This window comes from Chelonia mydas, chromosome 1 (genome assembly GCF_015237465.2).
Source record: "Chelonia mydas isolate rCheMyd1 chromosome 1, rCheMyd1.pri.v2, whole genome shotgun sequence".
Lineage (NCBI taxonomy): Eukaryota > Metazoa > Chordata > Testudines > Cheloniidae > Chelonia > Chelonia mydas.
Window position 1 is genome coordinate 279,654,668 of NC_057849.1, and position 25,292 is coordinate 279,679,959.

Consider the following 25,292-nt stretch of genomic DNA (forward strand, 5'->3'; position numbering starts at 1 on the left):
AGTAATAAGAAGGATATATGCTGAATTAAAAGTAAGTGTGTGTGTGTGCGTATGTAGGGGGGGTGAAGAGAGAGAGAAAATATTTTGAAATTGTAAATATTTCCCATTACGTAATGAAATTTCTCGTCTATTCAGCTACAATAGTCCAATAAATAATAATAATTAATTATTCGTATTTTATTTTATTTATTAAAGACTTCATCTATCTCAGTCTAAAACACTCATGGGGAAAGGCATTTGGCATTACTAAATCTTGGTTTTTGTGGATGAGGCGTATTTATAATGTCTTAATTTTTATTTTTCATTAAAGAATGTGTGTTTATTATAATTGTACTGCACTGAAAGGCTCAGTATTGTGGGGTTTCTGTGTGACCTGACTGGAGCATTAAGCAGCTCCTATCGTGGTGTTTCAGTGGGTGGGTGTAACAGGACTGTACTGCACCACGTGGTGTTCCTGTGGTGGGTGTATTAGGAGGACTGTAAGGCGCTAACTGGCTCTGTGCAGGGGTGTTTGGGGGCTGTTTTGCAGTGAGGGAGCGGGACCCATGACAGGGCTTGGGGACAGTCTATGACTGCAGCGCTGTCTGAACCAGATCCTGCTGCTAGCCAAGGAGAGGCTGGAGCCCGCAGGGGGGCGATACCGACAGGGGAGGAGGAGCCGCAGCAGGGCTGGGGCCGCCTCTCATTCCGGGCTCCCTGGCAGCTCCTCGGCAGGTCCGACTCCTTCTTCCTCCTGAAGGGACAGCGGGCTAGGGCTTCGCAGCGGGCGTCTGGGCGCGCGCGCGGCTGAGCCATGGCGGTCTCTGCGCTGCAGCAGGGCATGGTCTCTGTCGTGCTGCTGCTCTGTCTCTTCGTGGCGGTGCCCAGGCTGTTCGGGGGCGGAGGAGGAGCAGGCAGAGCCTTGCGGGGGGGCAAGGCTGGCCCCGGTCGCTACGGTCCCTATCCGCCCCCCACAGGTACAGACCGCCCCCTCCCGCCGGGCGCTGCGACTTGTCTCCGGAGGAGCCGCCGCCCGAGCCTCCCTTCTGTCCCGGCAGCAGCGGAGATTGGCGGCGCCACTTGTTGTTAAGCGTCCTCCTTAGGCCGGTGGGCCGGCTTTGGGTAACAGGCTGAACCCCCTTGTCCCCCTAGCTGGAGGAGAGGTGGTGGTAGAAGAAAGGGTAACAGGCTGCGATTTCTCTTATGCTGTTCCCTTCCTCCCCGTGGGGGGTTAGCTTGGGGGTGTGAGAGATGGCGCAATCTGTGACCCTGGTCTTCAGTCAGGAGGGTTTGTGGAATGGGGTGAAGCCACAGCCTTTTTAGGCCATGTCTACCCAACAAAATTATGTCGACCTATCTTATGTTGGCATACAGCCACAGAGCGCTCCTGTGTTCTTGTGCAGGCTTGGCTCCTTGTGTTGGTGGTGTGGGTCCTGGACACCACCAGGAGCCCTTCTACCAATTTTATCGCCAGTGTGGGGCATTGTGGGGTGGCTCCTGAAAGCATCTAGTAGTTGATGTAAGCAACTCGGTGTTTACATGGATGCTGACCTAATTACATTGACCCTGATTCTAGGCTGCTTGGGGAGGTGATGTTACTAAATTGGTGTAGTGAGGCACTTATGTCAGCTGGAGTCAAATGTAAGTGAAGACTTCCACAGCTGGGTGATGTAAGACCGCTTGTGTCAAGGCAACCCTATAGTGTAGACCAGGCTTTGGCCTTTGCCTCCCTCTCTGTAAACACTTAGATGTGGCCAATAGTTGGAATTGCTTTGTGTTTTCTTGTTTAGAGCTACACATCGGAGGCTAGCTTGAAGAGTTTTGTGACAATCAACTCTGGATAAGTCAAACTATCTAACTTCCTACACTCACCCAGTGTTCTGGTGCATAAAATAAACATAACTATTTGCAGTCAACAGAATGAAGTCATTATAAAGGAATCACAAGATAGAGACATTGCTAAGACACACTTTGTTTCATTTAATAGAGAGGAGGTAACTGGGAGCATTTCCCCCTCTCCTAAAATTGTAGATGATACTCTGTTCTCAAAAGCACACATTTTATTAGGCTAACGAGGTATTGCTTGTAACCAACTGGTGGTCTTAGTCTTTTTTTATTCCAAATAAATGGTAAAAACAGGATGCAGGGAAGTGTGAAAAAGCTGAGTGTTACAATCTCAATAAGGAAATCAAATAATGTTGATTGGTGGGTAATGTGCTAGTATTTACTTCTGCAAACAGGCATTGGGGGTGAGTTTGTTTAAAACTAATAATCTTCATCTGTGCTGAGATTGGAGCTGTTCACTAAATCCAAATCCTTGTCTGGTCTAAATTGGTATGGAACTGTGCTAATTTATGCCAGCCAAGGATTTGGCCCTATAAATCTAAAGGCAAGTGCTCCATTTTAATATTTGCAATTAATTAGATCAATTTAACTTCTTGAGACAGCCTTAGGATTTGATAAATTGAAGGCAGTTGTAAACCAGGAGAAATAACAAGACTACTTCTGCTCCTGCTTTCCTGCGCTGTCAGCTTAGGACTTCAGTGCCCTGCCTGGTTTGAGCCAGACCCGCTAGCCTGCTGCAAACCCAGACCCAGGTCTGAACCATGTCCCCTAACAGCTGTAGGCTTAACTGAAAGCAGTTTACGTAAGTGTTCCTGTCCTTGACATTCAGATGCCCAACTCCCAGTGGGGCCCAAACCCTGAATAAATCTTATACAGGGTAAACTCATAAATTGTTCGCCCTCTAGAACACTGATAGAGAGAGATGCACAGCTGTTTGCCCCCCAAGAATTAATACATACTCTGGGTTAATTAATAAGTAAAAAGTGATTTTATTAAATACAGAAAGTAGGATTTAAGTGTTTCCAAGTAGTAACAGACAGAACAAAGTGAATTACCAAGCAAAATGAAATAAAACCCGCAAGTCTATGTCTAATAAAACTGAATACAGACCAAACCTCACCAGTTCCAGTAAGCTTCCTTTTACAGACTGATCTCCTTCTAGTCCGAGTCCAGTAATCACTCACACCCCCTGTAGTTATTGCCCTTTGTTCCAGTTTCTTCCTTGGGGGTGAAGAGGCTATCTCTTTAGCCAGCTGAAGACAAAATGGAAGGGTCTCCCATGGACTTAAATAGACTTTCTCTTGTGGGTGGAAACCCCCTCCTCTCTCCTATGCAAAGTCCAGCTCCAAGATGGAGTTCTGGAGTCACCTGGGCAAGTCATATGTCCGTGCATGACTCACAGTTTTTACAGGCAGAAGCCATTGCCCACATGGTATCTTGAATGTCTCCAGTAAGACTTCTTATGTGGATTGGAGCATTCCAAGATGCATTGTTCCTTAAGTGCTTCTTGATTGGGCACTTAACTTTACAAGTTCCTTTCTCCAGGAACTGACCAAATGCTCTACTAAGGTTATTTAGAAATCAAGCCAGTACACGGCCAATATTCATAACTTCCAACACAAAAATGATACATGCATACAAATAGGATTAATAGATGCAGTAGATCATAACCTTTATATAGATATGTTACATGGCATATGTAGCATAGAACATATTCCAATTATGTCATATATATGCATAAGCGTATTTCCATAAAGCCTTATGGGGGGCACTGTCACAGGGGTTTCCACTGAACTACAAAAGATCCCTTCTGCATCTGAGTATGTTCCATGCCCATTACTGAAGATGAGTTGGCTGCAGGGTGGATAAAAATCAATACTTTAAAAAATGGATTTTTAAAATTTAAATTACATTTAAAAAAAAAAACTATTCAAAATTAATTTGAGATTGACAACCTATGTTAAGACCTGAATTTATTATAATCTATTTAAAACCATTTAAATTAAATTAAATATTCAAGCAGCACATATTTGCTGGTAAAATTTAAAGAGTCATGTCGCTGAAATGTTGAAAGTCACTGGCTAAGCACCTGGAATCAGAGTTTGCTGAAGCGCTAAACTACCTTTTGATAGCAGTAGTCTCTTCAGGTGTAGAGAACACACTCCATTTCAGTTTATTCATATATTTCATTTCACTGACTAATCCATTTAAAACTGAGATGCTGATTGGCAGCTGAAAAAGCAGTTTTTCTCTTCCAATCTATGAATAAAATTGGGATGCGATGTACTAGTTTTAAAATCTTGAAGTACATGAAGACCAGAAACAATTGGAACTATAGGTAATACTTCCTTTTATTTAATAAATAAGTTAGTTTTAAATATAAAATATATCTTGATAAACTTTTTTTCTTGCCTATCCAGTGAATTTAAGATGGGTTTTATTTAACGAAAAACACAAAACTCCGCCATTTTAAAGTTATCTTTAATTCTAATTTTCCATCTACATGCAGCTGGAAAAACATCACACACAACATATGAATCATTTAGTAAATAAGATGCCAGAGGCCATTTTTAACATAATAAAAATAAGAATCTGAATAAATGTCTTAAGCTATATAATTAAATAGATATAGCATTTCCTCCTTATTAGCAAAAAGTACCACCAAACTTAGAGTAAAGACTATATTTAATTAAAAATCAATATATTTACCAACCAATGAGATTCAGCTTTTCATTAGAAGGACTAAAAAGTGCAAATGCAAAATGAGATTAAAATTCTTTATTTAAATAAAAATTTCCTGCTTGCTGATTTAAATCATGATCAAAATCAATGAGTTAAATCAATTCATCCTGTTTGACTGGAGGCCAGCATTTGGCCCACATTCCTGTGCATTACCTACTGGAGCCAGTGTTTTGGTATGGTAACAAAGTAAAATAAACTCTTTAGCTGGCTGTGCAGTTCCCACATATTCAGTTCCCTGTGCCAATTCAGAAGATATCCAGACTCTGACCCATACATTAGGTAAGACCCTTGCACGTCTTGGATGTTTGGTCAGTAAATCATGCTGACTATTTTCCCGTTGGTTATTTATGCAAAAGAAAGAAGACCGAAGAAAGTGCTTTAACTTGTCCATGTGTTTTCTCAAAGGTCGCAGAAGTCACAGGTTCTGTAACTTCTGCAGCGGCCAGTGTGGCTGACCCCAGGGCGGCTCAGGCAGCTAGCTCCGGGACCAGCTGCTCAGATGGCTCTGGGGACAGCCACACCAGCAGTTGCTGGACCAGCTCTGCACCCAGCTGCTCGGGCAGCCCCGCAGCTCGGTGCACTGGCCGCTGCTGGAGTGGTGTTCCCCCTGAGCAGCAGCAGCCCGCCCCCCGCATCAGCGTCTCTCCTTCCACCCCACCCCCCCATTTAGTCATGGATATTTTTAGTAAAAGCCTTAGACAGGTCACTGGCCATGAATTTTTGTTTATTGCCTATGACCTGTTCATGACTTTTACTAAAAATACCCATGACTAAATCGTAGCCTTAGTCATGAGGACTACACAAGATGATTGATCTAAACAAAGTTTAAGCATGTAGAAATGTTTACATAAATGGCTTTTAAAAAAAAAAGGAAATAAGAGATTAAAGTAACTTAAATGTTTTGAAAACAAACAAAACTGGAAGTAGGTACAAACGGCTATGACTGAGCACAAGTTAAAACAACAGAAAGTAAAGACTAACTATTAATGGGCAAAATAACTAGGTGAAGGAAAATATATATCTTAAAAATAATTATTGCATGCTATTTCTTCCATGTCACGTTACCCTTTTTGGTTTGTTAAGACTGTAAATTTTTGTCATCCATATGTTAGGAAAGAATCTAGTGACTTTTGGACACTATATTAAAAATACTGCGGCTCTATAAAAAGCAGGCTTTCTAATTTTGAGTACCAATCCCTTAATCAGAGCTATGCCAAAAGTTTGATATGATTTGATACCTTAAACCCAAAATCTACCTGGGTTTGAGTTAATACACAATGGCCTAATGACTTAACTGTTTTATTCAAACGTTGTTTGCTACCTGCCAATGTCATTTTAAACTCTTTAGTTTAAACTCATTTTAAACTCATAAGCTCTGTCAGGATATCCATGAACTTGATTGAGGTAGCTGTTTGTGCTGTCTTGAGTTCTGTCTGCATTAGTTGGAGTAGCTCATGTGATATCTTAATATGGCTACCCGGCTCTACTTCATGATCCAAGGAACAACAATTGGATATGTAAAACTTGCTCAAATATCAGATGCTGCAAACTGATTAAATATGACAGAACTTGAAGGGTTGTTGAGAACTGCTCCACTGAAGAGCTGATATTAATCTCAACTATACTGCCAATTCATCATTAGAGGTCTGAATGTTTTTTGGTGAGGGCTTTGGCATTTTAAGATAATTCTGAAACCTCTCATATTAGATAATGTATTCTAGATTTACAAAATATCATGATTTGGGGTCGTCTCCCTGCATCTAAGTTCATGTTTTCACTTCTTGACTAAAAAAAAACTGATTAAATATGACAGAACTTGAAGGGTTGTTGAGAACTGCTCCACTGAAGAGCTGATATTAATCTCAACTATACTGCCAATTCATCATTAGAGGTCTGAATGTTTTTTGGTGAGGGCTTTGGCATTTTAAGATAATTCTGAAACCTCTCATATTAGATAATGTATTCTAGATTTACAAAATATCATGATTTGGGGTCGTCTCCCTGCATCTAAGTTCATGTTTTCACTTCTTGACTAAAAAAAAAAAAAAAAAATCTGTATCAAAACCACTCCTCCACCTAGAGGAATCTATTTTAGTAATCTTTCTCCTTTGACTGTGACAAAATTGCAATGTCTATTTTTGTTTAAGGCTTGAATCCCACTTGTTGTACATTCACTGGACACTGCTATCTTGATGTAAGATAATACCAGGGAGTGTGTGTTTTCAAGTACAGTATCACCTTCTCGTGAAGTGGTGTTGAAGGAAACAAGGCTCACATCTCTGGAAACTTTAAGGCACATTGTTCAATAGGCAGCAAAATATGACCATAGGCTATCAACTATTGGCAGAAGTAGTAAGCTTACTTAGATTCACATGAGAACTGTCTGTAATTATGTTCTTCGTTACTCTCACTAGAAATCCTCAGCTGTGTTGGTGTTCTGAAGGATATTAGAAGTTGTGACTGGGAGGTGGCACTTGAGCTAAGAATGCATTTGTTACTTATTTCTGGGGGGAGAATTACACTGTAGTCTGAAACTTCATGCTTCTTTTCATCTTAAGGGTATATATTTGTTAGCCATGTAAAGGTTGCTAAAATTTCATTTTCCATTTTCTAGATCATATTGGTATGTGGGAGGCAGACTTTTCATGCTTCAATACAATTCTTGCTCTCCTCAATTCACATTTCAAAGATACTGATTTGGAAACTTCAGACTCCTTGTTGATTCAGTTGTCAATAGGACATCTTAATAAGACACATGGAAAGCCTTTTTAGAAATAGAGTTAAGTGTTTGGAAAACGTGTACTGCATATGTGTAATACTATATATTTAACTCTACTGAGATATGATGCTCCTACACGTGCGTAAGAGCATTCACAATAACACCGAACCTAGAGCTAAAACCTGTATTTTACATATGCTAATCTGGTTATTTCAGTGAATGTCTCTTGCTTAGACAGGGAAACATTAAATTTCTGTTTCTAAAGATAGATAATATTGAAATCACAGCTCTTTTTATGGAAAAATTAGTGAAAGTTTGATGCTAATAATAAAAATCAGTTCCAGTAGGTTTAAGTTCAATGCCAGATTGCTATTTGCATTTTCATTTTAATGTCAGTGTATTACTGGTTATATCCTTCTTAACTGCAGTTTGCAATTACTTTGCCAAATTATTTCCATTGGTAAGAAAGAAATCGCCTAGTAACTTGTACTGTGTTTTATTTAATGACAGGTTTCAGAGTAACAGCCGTGTTAGTCTGTATTCGCAGAAAGAAAAGGAGTACTTGTGGCACCTTAGAGACTAACCAATTTATTTGAGCATAAGCTTTCGTGAGCTACAGCTCACTTCATCGGATGCATACTGTGGAAAGTTTAGAAGATCTTATTATATACACACAAAGCATGAAAAAATACCTCCTCCCACCCCACTCTCCTGCTGGTAATGGCCCAACTTGATTATCATACACATTGTAAGGAGAGTGATCACTTTAGATAAGCTATTACCAGCAGGAGAGTGGGGTGGGAGGAGGTATTTTTTCATGCTTTGTGTGTATATAATAAGATCTTCTAAACTTTCCACAGTATGCATCCGATGAAGTGAGCTGTAGCTCACGAAAGCTTATGCTCAAATAAATTGGTTAGTCTCTAAGGTGCCACAAGTACTCCTTTTCTTTTTGTGTTTTATTTAGTAGTTTTGAAGAAAGAGTGTTTTACTTTGAGAATTTTTTAAAGATACCCTTTACTGTGCATATGTGAAAGGGTGGTCTAGTGTAGTCTTGTATGTGGTTGTTCTATAATAGCTTTCAGTTGACACAATATTAAAGAAATGGTGAATCTACAAGGAGGAAAATCTGAGAACAGTCTCATTTTGAAATTAACTACAAGGCTAAACTTTTTCTTTTAAAATATTTCATTTTGCAGGTGCCTCTGAGAGAGTTCATCAGTCTCATCTGAATTCAGGAAGTTCTGAAAGTAAAACATACCAAAGCTTTCAGCAGATGAGGCATGTAAGGGAAAAGGACAGGAAGAGTGAGAGAACTAGAGGAAGTGGCAAAGACTTAGCTTTTACCCTCATGCCCTTGTATGCTATTGGTGTGGGGGTGTTTGCAGCATACAAATTCCTAAAGGTAAATATTAAATATAAATATCTTAACCATAGAAGTGAGAGATTGTAAAGATCTAACAGGTCATTTGTTCCTCCCCTGTGTCCATGCAGATTGTTTTTTAAAATACTCCTATTTTGGTTTTTGCCCAGTGTGGTTTCAAAGGTGAGCTGCAAAGTAAAAACTGTGCTGTTTACTGCTTTTTTGTGTGTGTGTATGGAGACTTTCTAACTCTTCATTTTTCCTCTTGTCTTTTACATTTAAAATCTAAGATCCTAACTTCCCTCTCTGGGTCTTGGGCAAGACTTTGGAGATACAGCCTCACACGATAGTACTATTCATAATCTAAGCAGCAGCTCAAACTCTCTCTCTCTCTCTCTTCCCATGTAGAAACGTGTCCCCCTGCAGATTCTCTTTGTTTCCCTGCAGAAAAATGGTTTCTGTGGTGAAGCAAAGAGAAGCTGTACCAGTGCTCACTCCCTGGCAGTGCAGATGCATCTGTCCAGGCACCTGGAGCAGCTGGGGGATAGGTAAGTCTCACTGCTGGAGGGAAAGGGGCTGGAAGTGTCTGTGGATGCCCTGGCTGCACAGGGACATTAGTCCCAGCTGGGCAGGGGATGGGGGAGGAGGATGACATGGAGATGGAGTTCCCCCTTCCCCACACGGAGCAACTAGGGTTGGGTCAGATCAACCCCCCAGAAACCTCCCCCCAGCTGCAGGAAGCTCTGAATGGCGGAGGGGTCTGGGTGCAGAGGGTGCGGCTCAGTGGGTTGGGAGTTCTGCATGTGGGAGAGTGAGGCTCGGTGAGGGGTTTGGGTATGTGGGTTGAGTCCAGATGCATGGGGGTTGGTCAGACGGGGAGCAGCTCCCCGTACAGTGACCCATCCCCCCACTTCTTAGCCCCACTGTTCCTCCTCCACGAGGGAAGGGGTCACTGTATGGGGAGCTGTTCCACCTGTCTACCCAACCTTTGTGCATCTGGACCAGTCCCTGCACCCAGCACCCACGCCCCCCCCTCTTCCCCCCCCCCCCCCGGAATTCCCACCCTGCCAAGCCTCACCCCTTGCATCAGGAGCCCCCCACCCTCAGACTTCCCTGCATCCAGAGCCCTCCACCCCCTCAAACCTCACCCACTGCCCCAGCATCCGGACCCCCCAGCACTGAGCCCTAACCATCTTCACCTGGACTCCCCTGCACCCAGAACCCCACAACGAGTCCCTGTGCATACAGATCCCCCTTACACCTGGATTTCCCGCAGAGCTGCCTGCATCTAAATTGTACCACACAGAACCCTGGTACTCTTGAGGGAATTCTGAACCTAAAATTAAAAATCCTGCGCCTAAAAACTTTAATTTCTGCAAAATGCTGCCTATTTTATTTGTCAAAATAACACAGTAACACAATGGAGGATAGCTCAGTGGTTTGAGCATTGGCCTGCTAAACCCAGGGTTGTGAGTTCAATCCTTGAGGGGGCCATTTAGGGATCTGGAGCAAAAATTGGGGATTGGTCCTGCTTTCAGCAGGGGGTTGGACTAGATGATCTCCTGAGCTCCCTTCCAACCCTGATATTCTATGAACCACACCATTTTCAGTTATTTTGGTAATTTATTTCAAAACACTTTTCAGCAAATAATTGAAAATGGGGTGGTGGTGGTGGTGTGGTGGTTTGACAAATAAAATAGGTAGAATTTTTTTTTTTTTTTTTTTTCTGTAAAATTCTCTCAGGAGTAAATCTACCTGCCCTGTCATAGAACATGCCAGCAGGGTCTAAAGGTACCTAATTCATGTAACTAGGTACCTTCTAGAGCATGCTAGGAGCACTGTATAGACACGCCCTGAAATCTTTAGCGGTAAGAAAAGTCTAGACTTTTTTTCCTCCCATCAGTTATGCAGCAACAATGGGGAATTTTGTTTAAAAAACAGAACACCATATGTATTTAAACCTCCCCCCTTTGCCACCAAAAGAGAGGTGGTAGTCCAGTTTTCTAGTGAAGTGAGGACCTGATATTTATTTGCATTGTGGTAGCTACTAAGATCTCCACTCCTAGAACTGGAAAAAACCATTCTGGGCACTATACAAACACATAATAAAATGACAGTCGCTTTTCTGAAGTGATTACAGTCTAAATGAGACCAGAGACTACAGGTGGGTACAACAAACAAGGAGCATAAGGTAATAAGTCAAAACTGGTCAGCATGAAAAGTAGTTGTCACGTTTAACGGCAGTCAGCAGCTGGTGTAAGTTTCTTTTGTGGACATTGTGAGAGAAGAGAGTTTTAAGGAGGCTGATCAGTTGGCCTTGTGGGTGTTTATGGGGAACCTCCTCCCATGCATGAGAAGCAATATGGGAGAGAACGTGAAGGTGCTTGTTTGTAACACATTTGTTAAATTTACAAAGGCTGGTGTCGTTATCAAAGCGGATGCTGCTGAAGTTGACATCTTCATGTGTATAGGAGATAATGGAGGACAGGCCTCGAAGGTACTTCTGGGGAATTCTGCGCCACTGCACATGTGGAGAATTCATGTCCCCCACAGATTTTTTTTTTTTTTTTTTTTTCTCTGCAGAAAATAGAATTTTGCTGGAGAGGTGCTGTGGTTACACCTTTTACCCACCAGGGGCTGCTGTGATGCCAGAACAGAGGGCAGCTGGCTCAGGCTGGAGCAGCCAGCTGCAGATAGGGAGGAGGGGAGAGACTGCATTCCTCACAGTGCCCTGCCAACAGGGCCAGGTGAGGAGACTCAGGATATGGAGGGATGGACAGAGCAGGGCACACAGGGCTGCTGGGGGTCACATAGACTGGGGTTCAGAAGGGTGTGCTAGCATTGAGCTAGGGGCTGACTAGGACTGGAGGTGCAGGGTGATGAGGGGAACCCCAGGGGTGATGGGGGAGGCAGGGCGTATGGGGGGGTGGCTGAGTGAGGGGGGTGTTGTAGGACCCCAGGGGGCATGGGAGGGTGGCTGAGGGGGGGGGGAGAGGCTAGGGGTCAGCTAGGGTCAGTGTGGCGGATGCTTCCAAACAGCCTAACAATCCACCCCCCTCCAAACAAACAAACAAACCTTGTTCCATACTCTCCCACCCACACCCAACAACCCTCCAGGTTCACTCCCAGGCTCCTTTCCAGCAATTATTACAGACATACTTGCTGTATTACCAAAATAATTGACATAAGTGTGATTATGTTGTGTTATTTTGACAAAATATGCAGAATTTTTTGGCACAGAATTCCTGCAGAAGTATCATGGAGGGCCTTAACAGAAAAGATGAGTAGCGTGTTTGCTGTGAGGAGAGGGAGAAATGCAAAGGGGGCTGGCCTAGTCAAAGTGGTGAGCCATGAAAACTATTTTTGCAGCAATATAAGCAGGGCAGACTGCATTTCTCAAAGCTGGAGAAGAAAAGGTAGTGGTAATTGAGATTCAGGATGAGGGCCTGTGCTACAAGAGGCTTAACGGTATGGTTGGAGAGAAAAGGTCATTGCTAGAGGTTGCTTATCCAGTATACAAAGGAAAACCTCCCCCCTTTGCCTTTTAAATGCCCCAGATATTATATTATATAATATATATATATTTGTTTTCCTTGATAAGACCTTTTAGGCCCTGGAATTTTTCCCAAGAAAAATAGTGGAAGCCCTAGATATAGATATAGAGAGGGCTTCCACCACTTTTCTTGGGGGAGAATTCCAGGGCCCGAAAGGCCTTATCAAGAAAATTTTCCTGACATTCAGCATAACTTTTTTTTTTTTTTTTTTTAAATAAAGGTATCATTCCCATTGAGATTTCTCCCTACCACCCTGTATGCTGGCATTCCTCAGCATTCTTGGTGTTTATAGTCTTCACATACTTGGAGATTTATTAACATACTGTAGTTGAGGCAGTTAGTATACATTGATCAGAAATGGAGTCTTAATTGTCTTGCATAATTATATGGTCTAGGAGGTTAAATTTCTGAAGATTTTTGTGGTTAAATGTAAATTGAAGGTGTTAATGTGTCTGCTAAAACAAATTCCCCTTAATAAATTTGAGACCAATTTGTGTATTTGCACAATTGAATAACCGTATAGCAATTTTCATGCATTGTTCATACAGTGACTTGAGAAATTCTGTAAACCGTTTTGACAAAAATGTGGCACCTAGTTTAAGGTAGCAGTGTAAATCAGTGTTTTTTTTTTTTTTCTATGTGCTTACAATGACATATTTGAGGTAGAGGTCAAAATATTTTGGGTCGATGAACATATGTAAGATCTTGAACGTAGTTTTATACACGCATCTTTGTTATCCTTGGCTTGTTTTCTGGCAGCTTCTGAAATAAATTGTCTGATTCTGAAGTGGGTACTTCTGGTGAGATCTGAAACAAATAAAATTATTTTGTTTTATATAATGCATGTGCTGAAAGCAACAGGACACCTACTACACTAGCAAAACTAGAGTGATTTGGACAAACGTTTTATGGACATTATTTCACAAATGTTAAAATGTCCCTTTAGCAAAAAGCTTTGGATAGTTTCAGTGAGAGCTTTGCTGCATTTGAGGAGTGGGGGGATCAAGGGTGAATGAAAATATCACAAAGTAAACAGTAGCTGAGACTTTTAATAGATTTAGATGCTTAAATAAGGTTTCTATCTTCTAAAACATATATTAAGCTTTTATGTTGGCTTAAGTGTAACTTCACTTTTTTTTAGATGAAATCTCAAGAAGGAAGTTCTTCCAAGAAACAGAAAAATACAGAAGATAAGGCAAAAGAAACAGGCAAGGCATCAGTTCAGAACCTGCATAATTGCAAAATGCATAGTTTTCCTTCTAAAATAAAACCAATAAAATAAAAAAAATGCATTCATTGATATGTTGCAGAACAAAACCCAATCCCTTAGTTTATTAAAATGCTTTGAAGAACATTAGCAAGACTGTTAATTTAAAATTAGGTGCTTGGGTATGTGATAGGCATAGAGCAGTGCTCAGTAGTGGCATACTTACAATCAGAGAAATGTGGGTCTGGAAGGGACTCGGAGCAGCTTTCTAGCCCACCCACTGTGCTGAGGCAGCACCTAGTATACCTAGATCATACCTGACAGGTGTTTGTCCAACCTGTTCCTAAAAGCCTCCAATAGTAGGGGTTTCACAACCTTCTTTGGAAGCCTAGTCCAGAGCTTACCTATTGTTTTAGTGAGTGTTTTTCTTAATATCCAACCTAAATCTCCGTTGCTGCAGATTAAACAATTGACTTCTTGTCCTGCCTTGAGTGTACATGGAGAACAATTCATCACTGTCCTCTTTCTTTGTAACAGCCCTTAACATATTTGAAGACTGAAGTTCTCCCTCAGCTTTCTTTTCTCAAAACTAAATATGTCCCATTGTTTTACCTTTCCTGATAGTTCAGGTTTTCTAAACTTCTTATCCTTTTTGTTGCTTTCCCCAGGACTCTCTAGCTTGTCTACATATTTCTTAAAGTGTGGTGCCCAAAACTGGACACACAACTTTAGCTGAGGCCTACCATTGCTAACTAGAGTGCGTTCCAAAACAACCTCCTGTGTTGCATACAACCCTTCTTAATACGTCCCAGAATGACATTTGACTTTCTTAAAACTGATTCACATTGTTGGCTCATATTCAATTTGTGATCCACTATAACACCCTCATCCTTTTCTGCAATACTACTGCCTAGCAAGTCATTTCCCAATTTGTATTCACACATTTGATTTTTTTTCCTTCCAAAGTGCAGTACTTTGCTCTTGTCTTCATTGAATTTCATCTTGTTGATTCCAGACCAGTTCTTCAGTTTTGTTTTTAATTCTAATCCTGTCCTTCAAAGTGTTTGAAACCCCTCCCAGCTTGATGTCCTCCTCAGACTTTACGAGCATATTCTCCACTTCATTCCAAGTCATTAATGGAAATAATGAATAGTAATAAACCCAGGACTGACCCCTGAGAGACCCCATTAGATACACCCTTCCAGTTTGACAGTGAACTGTTGATAACTACTATTTGAGAATGGTCTTTAAACAGCTGTGCATCCACCCTATAGTAACTTCTTCTAGACTACATTTACCTAGTTTGCTTAATAGACTGTCATGTGGGACTATGTCAAAAGCTTTACTAACATCAAGATCTATCACACATGCTACTTCCACCCCAGCCAATGGGCCAGTAACCCTATCAAAGAAGGGGCCTGTCAGGATTTATTTTTGATGAATCCATGTGGACTATTACATGAAACCCTATTATCCTGTAGGCACTTACAAACTGATTGATTGTTTTAATAACTTGTTCCAGTATTTTTACAAGTATCAAAGTTAGGCTGACTGGTCTCTAATTAGCTGAGTCCTTTGTTCCCCTTTTTAAAGATATGTACTATGTTTGCTGTTTTCCAGGCTTCTGGGACCGTACCCGTCCTCCATGAATTTTTGAAGATAATTCCCAATGATTCTGAGATTGCTATGTCTAATTCCTTCAGTTCCTTAGGGTAAACTTTGTCAGGCCCTGCCATCTTGAATGCATCTAATTTATCTAAATATTCTCTAACTTGTTCCTTCCCTCTTATTGTTAATATTGTGTTAAGCATTTGGTCACAGTTAACCTTTTTATGGAAGACTAAAGCAAAACAGGCATTAAACACCTCAGCCTTCTTGATGTCACGTGTTCTCAGTTTTTCTTCTCCAGCTAAGCTGTGATCCAGTATTTTCTCTTCCTCCTAATGTATTTCTAGAACCTCTTCATATTGCCTTTTGTTTCTTGCTAGACATAACACATTTTGTCTTAGGCGTTCTGATTTTTGTCTCTACATGCTTGTGCTGTTCTTGTCTGTCCGTCCTTAGCAATTTCTCTGTTTCTACATTTATAAATTCCTTTTTTCATTTTTCAGGTAAAGGAGCTATTTGTGAGCCTTTGGTTTCAAAATGCTAAGGGCATGACTGTTGTTTATTGGTTGGCTTGTTCTTTTTGGCAATGAGGACACAATATACATTTAGAATAACTTGCTGTAACAGGACATTCTTGGTTGATAAATGCAAAGTAATGCACACTGGAAAACCTAATCCCAATTGTACATACAAGACAATGGGATCTAAATTAGCTATTACCACTTAAGAGATCTTGGAGTCATTGTGGATAGTTCTGTGAAAACGTCCACTCAATGCACAGTGGCATTCCAAAAAGCAAACCGAACGTTAGGAATAATTAGGAAAAGGATAGAAGGTAAGATAGTAAATGTCATAATGCCATTATATAAATCCATGGTATGCCCATACCTTGAATACTATGTCTCGTTCTGGTCACCCCATCTCAAAGATCTATTAGACTTGGAAAAAGTACAGAGAAGGGCAACAAAAACGATTAGGGGTATAGAACAACTTCCATATGAGGAGAGTTTAATAAGACTGTGACTTTTCAGTTTGGAAAAGAGATGATGATGAAGGGGGAATATGATTGTGACTGGTGTGGAGAAAGTAAATAAGTGGTATTTACTCCTTCACATAACACTAGAACCAGGGGTCACCCAATGAAATTAATAGGCAGTAGGTTTAAAACAAACAAATGGAAGTACTTCTTCAACTCATTGCCAGGGGATGTTGTGAAGGCCAAAAGCATAACTCAGTTCAAAAATGAGATCAAAAAGTTCGTGGAGGATAGGTACATCAGTGGGTATTAGCCAAGATGGTCAGGGATGCAATCCTGTGCTCTAGGTGTCCCTGGCCTCTGACTATGATACGCTGGGAGTGGACGTCAGGGGATGAATCACTTGATAATTGCCCCATTTTGTTCATTCCCTCTGAAGCACCTGACATTGGCCACTGTTGGAAGACAGGATACGGGTCTAGATGGACCATTGGTCTGATCCAGGATGGCCATTCTTATGGTTCAGGGGTGTGCAAACTTTTTGGCCCAAGGGCCACATCTGGGTATGGAAATTGTATGGCAGGTCATGATTGCTCACGGAATTGGGGGTTAGGGTGAGGGCTCCGGCTGGGGGTGCAGGCTCTGGGGTGGGGCCAGAAATGGTGAGTTCAGGGTGTGGGAGGGAGCTCTGGCTGGGGATGTGGGCTCTGGGATGGGGTTGGGGATGAGTGGTTGGGGGTGCAAGAGAGTTCTCTGGGCTGGGACCCCCCTCTGTCTCCTACATTGAGGAGTGGCTAGGCGGCTCTGCGCGCTGCCCTGTCCGCAGGCACCACCCCTGCAGCTCCCATTGGTCGCGTAGGAGCCGGAGAGGGACGTGCTGCTGCTTTCGAGAGCCATGGCACATGCGGAGGGGGGCAAGCCCATGACCCTGCTCCCTGGCTGGAGCTTGAGGGCCAGATTAAAACATCTGAAGGTCTGGATGTGGCCCCCAGGCCATAGTTTGCCCACCCCTGTTATGGTTGGTTGAATGTTTTCCAATAAAGTAATTTTGAGGGTGGGAGTTTGGCAGTTTAAGTAGATTACAGTCTGTTTTCTTGGGTCTTGCACTCTAGAGCAGAAGATCAATGTGTACTAATGTGTCATTTTTTAGAGTAGGTCAGACTGGGCATGTCAAACTTTACAGTGTATTTAAAAATCATAACAGCTTTATAGAAGAGATATAGTAAAGAGTAATGGAATAATCCATTACCACTGCATATTAATAAAGGATTGTTCCCCACAGCTCACTTTCTAGTGTCTTTTTGAGCCTAGTCTAAATGCCAAGTAATGTGGTTTCTACGTCCTTTGGGGAACCTGCAATAGAGCTTAATATTTACTCTCAGGATGTTTTGCCTTTGTAGTCATGATTTCCCCTTTATTGCTCCTAGTTACATTGCTTTTTATTTACTACCCTAACCAACTCCTGTGCCTTTGCTGGTGTTTACATCCTTCAAATCCCTGTAACCTATTAGGGTGTCCTCCCCATCATGCTTAGAAAAATATTTGTGTGTATAGTTTTTCTTTTTCATTCGTCAATTTTTTCCTGCATTTGTCTGATAACTGGAGTTACTTTTTCTGAACTTCAGTTCCTCCTTTTTTTGGTAAGATAGTGCCAAGAGCTGAGCAACTTTTACACACAGTCACTCCAAAGTTTTACAGAGATGGGGTTACTTTATTTCTTTGATGTATACCCAACCAGAAATATAATTGGCTTTTATTTCTTTGCTGCCATTTTGCAGTGCAAACACATGTCTAATACACTCTTTTCTTTTAGAACATCAGCTTTTGGAACTGGAGCAGCATCTAGCACAGACAGAGAAAATTTTAAATTCTTTATTGACTCAGTTAGACCCACTGTCAAACTGGTGAGTAATTCCAGGATAAGGAATACAGGTTATGCCTTAAATAAAGTTATACTAATTGACTTCTAACTTTTTTAGGGAGTTACAAACATCTCAAGATCATCTTATTTATGAGGTACTGAGAAACCTTGTTTGTAATGTAGCATTTGTATAATGCTGTACAGACAGTAGCCAACTCTTCAGATTTAAACAGACATTCCTACAGACAGCTCCCTTGTTGACATACAGATGTAAGCTGCATAGTAATGGGATAATAATACTGCAAAGTGGTATTTTCATGTCTTGCCACATTCAAAACACCCATACAAACATGTTCACCAATTTTGCTTCAGTTCTTTAGAAACAATATTATCTTAAGTACTAAGTAAAATTCCTGGTTTCTCAAATGATTTTTTAATAAAGATTGTCTTCAGAATTATGGAAAGCCCAGTTATAGAAAAACTGATCTTAATTGAAACTTAATACAGATTCTGAGGAAGGAGAAATAAGTATAGTTTAGTGAAATCTCTTCTAAATACAAAGTAAACCTAAATAGCATTTGAAATTCTTTGCTGGGGATTGGATGGCTCATGACTTAACATAATATGGAGTTTCTTCCCCTTCCAGATCATGGGTAGTGACCAAAAGTAACTACCATTTGATAGCGACCATATTTGGCCTTTATGAACTTAACTTATTTGGTTTAGGTAGCTATAAATATATATCATAGGGAATTATCATAATTTCTGATCCATTGGTAGTCTCAGTAGAAAATAAGTAGCTCATGTTAGTTATTCCCTATACTTCTAGAAAAGTACCTCCCCTGAAGTAGGGTTGAGGCACACTAATTGGGAGTGTTGTACATCAGCAATCAGGAGTCCCTATCTGCATGTGAACTGAGTACTGGGTGTTGATTTGACATCTTTCATGAGAACTACATTATTAAATTAAAGCAAATGTATTACCTCAGTGCTGTTCTTGAACTTAATAACTTTCAATACATTATTAAATTTAACAGGTACTGCATGTGTTGAAACTCCTTATTAAATCAGAAAATTTAATGACAAACTTGCAACTGGCTAATACTCTAACGGCAATCTCTTCAAAACAAAACATCTTGATAAAACACTCTTATCGAAGCTGTAATGTTCCCCTTCTGAGGTCTTTAGACAACTTGTCTAGAATAGCTTTCATCATTAATTCCATGTTTCAGTGGGCACTTAAACTGGAACACCCATCATAAAAATTCAGTAATGAAATCAGCCAGTAGCTATATTTCAGTTTTGCTTTTTTCTCCCTCAGTCTTCAGAGGAAATGTAATGATGGTTGCCAACAAGTTTTCAAACTGTTTAGTCACTCCAACCATGATAGTAGTAATTCACCTGGAAAAAATAGTTCGATCTATTCTGGAGTCAGAATAATATTTTCAATGCAATTTTGACAAGTATTCATTTCCAGCTTTAGTTCAGGTGAACCTTCAGCTTCTTGTGTCTTTCTTCATTTCAGTGTTAATGCTTTGGCTTGTGAACAGAAAGATGAAATAATGACACAGCTCCAGTCCATTAGACAGCTGATGAAGGAAAGTGGATTGGATAAATCAGAAATGAAAATAAAAGGTACTTCTAGTTTTCAGTCAATGTTGTAGATCAGGGATCTTAAACTCAAATTACCAGGAGGGCCGCATGAAGACTAATACATTGGCCTGAGGGCCGCATCACTGACACTGCCCACTACCCCTTCCCCAAATCCCTGCCCCGCCTCTTCTCCACCTCCTCCCCTGAGCACACAGCTCCCCGCTCCTGCCGCCCCTCCTGGAAACCGCTAAGTGCTGCCAAACAGCACTTTGTTTGGCGGCTGGAAGAGCCTGGAGGTAAGTAGAGGAGCAGGGACGAGGCGCATTGGAGGGGCGGCCGGGGAGGGGAGCTTGGCAGCCGCAGGAAATAACTGGGAGGGGTACGGAGAACTTGGCGGGCCACAGCAAATAGCTCCGCAGACTGCGTGTTTGAGACCCCTGTTGTAGATCCTTATTACAGTAAAATCAGTGTTTAGCTTACTTAAGTTGTAAATAATTGAATGTTCAGTTCATACATCTTGGATGCAATATGGTTCTTACTTCCAGACTGGTGGATATTATCAGACAGTATTTTAAAATCTTATTTTTTGCCTCTTGTTGTAGTCTATAAAAGTAGCAGCTCACTTCTTACCTGCCGGGTACCTAGTTACAAATTGAGATGTTGTATCTTTAGAGGTGGGAACACAGTTCAATCCTACCAGAATACACTGCTGCATTTAGAGCCAGAAGTCCTCTGCTGCTTTATTAATGAGACTGGAATTGTCTGAACGCATCATGAGTTCTCAGCCTCAATAGGTCTCAAATGCATTAGTCAGACTTTTTGGAGGAATTCAAACTGAAACTTCTAAGAATGACTTCTGAAACTGAAAACCCTATCACTAATCTTAAATCTCCATTTTCTTGTTTTGTAAACTAAGATGTTAATCACACGTGTAATGAGAAACTTGAAGATCTCATTCAGTCGTTTGGCAGACACACTCAGGAAAAAGCAGATGACAAAGAAGATCATAGTATTGAAGATGTGCTTGAAGATACTGATGGTTGTTACAGAAAGGAAGAGCATGAACTGTGTGATGATGATTTCACACTTAGTCAGCTGATTGAGCCAAAGGTGATAGAAGTTCAAGAAATAATAAATAGAGAGATACTGGAACCAGAAGAGACTGAATTAAGGAGGCGTAATAGATATGAATTAAATATGCTTATATAAAATGTTCAAAATTAAAGAATTGTTGCACATAACGTATGCACTTTTAAAATATTCTGTCACTGCTATATGCTTTAGAGGTGAAATCCTGCCCCACTGAAGTCAATGGGAGTTCTGCAGTTGACTTCAGTGGGTGGCAGGCTTTCACCCAGAATGTTTACACATATATTTCTGTTTATTTTTCCTATAGAAAATATTTCTGTACTATCTGTATATAATACACTGAAATTACACATGGTGCTTCACTAAAGCATCAAGGTTTCTTAATACAATATTTGTTTTCATACCTAATTAAAACTAAGAGGAATAGATATAACTCATAGTGATTATTTTAAATATAGAAATCTTAGAGTAATTTACAGGTCTTTTTCTGGAGTTGCACATGCAAACTGAAGGAAGTATACTGCCTGGGAGATTCTGCATGCCCACTGAAAATGGCTCTCCTGTAGAATTCCTGGGCTTCCCTGCAGAAAATGGCAGGGAAGCAAAGGGAAGCCACGCCAGAGGAGGGAGGTGGGGTGACCATGGCTGCAGTTTTTTGGGGGGGATTGCCCCCTCCAAACAGAGTGAGGTGCATGGGAGACACACAGGGTTTCATGCCACTGCCCGCCCTCATTTCTGCAAGCACAGCTACCCAGCTGAAGGAGGCTGCTTTCTGCTCTGCTGCCTCTGCAGCTGAACACTGCCTCCTGAGTCCGAGTGGTAGTTGTGCTCCCTTTGTGTGTGCTGGGAGCTTTCCTGTTTTCTGTGCAACAGTGAGTACCTGCGGTGGGGCTGGGTAAGCGGGGGTGGGGGAAGAGGCAGTGAGGAAGGAAGGGGTGGAATAGAGCAGGGGGAGGGGAATGTGGGAGTGAGGGGAGGGGGATAGAGAAGAAAGGGGATAGGGGAATCGTGGGGAGAAGCAAGAGTCTGGCATGCAGTATCCCCTCGGCAGCAGCTGGGGCTCCCCTGTTAAGCAGGCCCATCAAACCCTCACCCTGATAATCCCTACTGCCATACACCTGGACCCTCTGAGCCCCCTCCACCCCACTGATCCCCGACCTGCTGCGCCTGGATCCCCACCCTATCAAGCCCCACTACCCCAGCACCTGAACCTCCCCACTGAGCCCCCACACCCGGACCTCCCTGCTGAGCTCCAACACCTTCACCGGGATCCCCTGCTGAGTCCCATTGCCCCTGCACCTAGGAACAGCACTCCGCCCCCGCCCCCCAAGCCCAGTGCATCCAGATCTCAAAGGTATGATGATCAACAGATGGCTCAGGCAGTGGTGCTGTAAGGTGGGTTTTGGAGTGTTTGACCACTGGGAAGTATTCAGGGACAGAGGACTGTTCTCATGGGACAGACGCCACCTGAGTAGGGAGGGAAATAGACATCTGGGTTGGAGGTTGGCACAACTGATTGATTAAAAGAGCTTTAAACTAGGAACTCAGAGGAGATGGTTGGGAGATGATCGTGTAATCTTCATGTCTGATTCTAATGTTGACGGAGGAAAATCAAGAAGGAGAATGCAGCAATGGAGAAAGGAACAGCAGTGGGTAGAAGAATGAACGTTAAGAGGAAAGAGTGCTCATATCAATTAAGCTAACAGGTAGGTGACACTGGCAGTAAAATGGCTGTACCCAATTGGGTGAGGAATCTGGGCAAAGCCAAGCAGAAACAATTAAAATGTTTGTATACCAATGCAAGGAGCCTGGATAACAAAATGGAGGAACTAGAACTACTCATGCAGGAAGTGAAACCAGGTATTGTAAGGATAGCAAATGTGGTAGAATAGTAGTCATGACTGGAGTACAGGTATTGAAGGGTATGTGCTGTTCAAGAAAGACAGAAATAAATGTAAAGGTGGTGGAGTAGTATATTAATGACAAGGTAGACTGTAAATAAAAGAAGTGATGGATAAGACAGTCTGTTTTGGGTCAAAAATCACTGAGGAAGAACTACCAGAGGTTCCCCAGGGCTAGTGCTTGGGGTATGCTACAGACCCCCCAGAATCCAATTTGGATATGGATAGAGACCTCTTTAATGTTTTTAATGAAATAAATACTGGGAATTATCTGGGAAGTTAGTTTCCCATAATCACACACAGATTGGAGGACAAGTGTTACTACTAATAGTAGGGCCCAGATTTTCCTGGGTGTGAATCACTGCACCAACTAAAGGTGATGCCATTTTAGATTTGGTATTGGTGAGTCGTAAGGACCTCATAGAAGAGCTGATTGTAGGGACAACCTTGGTTCAAATCATCATGAGCTAATTCAGTTTAAACTAAATGGAAGGATAAACAAAAATAGATCTGCATCAAGGGTCCTTGATTTTCAAAAGGGCAAACTTTAAAAAATTAAGGGAATTTGTTAGGGAAGTGGACTGGACTGAACTCAAGGTTCTGAATGTGGTGGAGGCTTGGAATTACTTTGTCACCATTGCAAAAACTGTCTGAAGCCTGCATCGCAAGCCAGGGGAAAACATTTGTAGGGAAGGGTTGCAGACCAAGCTGAATGGATAAGCATCTCAAAGAGGTTATTAAGAGAAAGCAGAATGGGCTAGATCAGCAAGGAAAGGTGATTCCTCTTGGAGGTCAGAAAAGAGAGCTGTCAAAAGCCAAGCAGAGTTGGACCTTGCAAAGAAGATTAAAACCAATAGTAAAAGGTTCTGTAGCCATATAAGTAGAAAGAAACTAAGGAAAGAAGAAGTGGGACTGCTGAGCACTGAGGATGGGGTGGAGATTAAAGATAATCTAGGCATGACAACACTTAAACTGAGGCAAAGTGTCTAAGTGGTAATAAGGTTCTTCGGGATAGTGGAAGGGTAGCTAATGGGAATGAGGATATGGAAGTGGAAATTTCCACATCTGAGGTGGAAGTCAAACAGCTTAATGGGACTAAATCAGGGGGCTGGATAATCTCTATCCAAGAATATTAAAGGAACTGGCACATGAAATTTCAAGCCCAATAGCAAGGATTTTTAATGAATCTGTGAACTCGGGGGTTGTGCCCTATGACTACAGAATTGCTAATATAGTATCTATTTTTAAGAGTGATCTGGGAAACTGCAGGTCCATTAGGTTGACCTCAGTTGTATGTAAGGTCTTGGAACAAATTTTGAAAGAGGAAGTAGTTAAGGACATAGAGGTAAATGGTAATTGGGATAGAATATAACATGGTTTTACAAAAGGTAGATTGTGCCAGACCAATGAGATCTCATTCTTTAAGATAACTGATTTTTTTGTAGACAAAGAACATGCAGATCACATCTACCTGGATTTTAGTAAGGCATTTGATCCAGTTCCACATGGGAAATTATTAAATTACAGAAGATGGGGGATTACTATGTTGGCAGAAAGTTGGGTGAGGAACTGGTTAAAGGGGAGACTACGAGGAGTCATACTAAAAGGTGAACTGTCAGGATGGAGGGCGGTTATGAGTGGAGTTCTTCAGGGATTGGTTTTGGGACCTATTTTAACTTCATTAATGATCTTGGCACAAAAACTGGGAGTGTGCTAATAAAATCCGTGGATGACATGAAGTTCAGAAGAATTGCCAATATGGAGGAGGACCGTAATACCATACAAGAAGGTCTGGATGACCTTGAAAACTGGAATAGAAATGGGATAAAACTTAGTAATGAAGAGTACAATGTCATACACTTAAGGACTAACAACAAGAATTTTTGCTATAAGCTGGGGATTTATCAGTGGGAAGCGACAGGAGGAGGAGAAAGACCTGGGTGAATTAGTTGATCAGAGGATGACTGAGCTGTGAAAAGGCTCATGCAGTCCAAAAATGCATCAGGCAGGGTATTTCCAGTAGAGACAGGGAATGTTAGTACCATGGTACAAGGCACTGGTGAGACCACACCTGGAATACTGTGTGCAGTTCTGGTCTGCCATGTTTAAGAAAAATTAATTCAAACAGGATCAGGTGCAGAGAAGGGCTACTAGGATGATCTGAGGAATGGAAAACCTACCTTAGAGGAGATTCAAAGACCTTGGCTTGTTTAGCCTAACTAAATGAAGGCTGAGGGAAGATATGGTTGCTCTCTCCCACCCTTGTATTTATCTCTTTGATGTATTTACAGAGGAGTTAAACGCCAATGTAGACATAAGAACAAATGGATATAAACTGGCCATCAACAAGTTTAGGCTTGAAATTAGACAAAGGTTTCTAACCATCAGAGGAGTGAAGTTCTGGAATAATCTACCAAGGGGGGTGTCATAAAGGGAAGGGTAAACACCTTTAAAATCCCTCCTGGCCAGAGGAAAAACCCTTTCACCTGTAAAGGGCTAAGAAGCTAGGATAACCTCGCTGGCACCTGACCAAAATGACCAATGAGGAGACAAGATACTTTCAAAGCTGGAGGGGGGAGAAACAAAGGCTCTCTCTGTCTGTGTTGCTTTTGCTGGGAACAGAAAAGGAATGGAGTCTTAGAACTTAATAAGTAATCTAGCTAGATATGCGTTAGATTCTGTTTTGTTTAAATGGCTCATAAAATAAGCTGTGCTGAATGGAATGTATATTCCTGTTTTTCTGTCTTTTTGCAACTTAAGGTTTTGCCTAGAGGGATTCTCTGTGTTTTGAATCTGATTACCCTGTAAGGTATTTACCATCCTGATTTTACAGAGGTGATTCTTTTACTTTTTTT

General features: G+C 41.5%; 1 protein-coding gene across 1 annotated transcript; it reads left to right on the forward strand.

Annotated features, from left to right (window-relative positions):
* Positions 1–604: 604 nt before the first annotated feature.
* On the forward strand, positions 605–20,966 carry CCDC107 (coiled-coil domain containing 107). The gene is made up of 6 exons (XM_027832831.3): positions 605–956; positions 8,485–8,690; positions 13,344–13,410; positions 17,807–17,897; positions 19,380–19,489; positions 20,364–20,966. The coding sequence occupies exons 1-6, from the start codon at positions 794–796 to the stop codon at positions 20,654–20,656; spliced, it is 930 nt and encodes a 309-aa protein (XP_027688632.2). The 5' UTR covers positions 605–793; the 3' UTR covers positions 20,657–20,966.
* Positions 20,967–25,292: the final 4,326 nt, after the last annotated feature.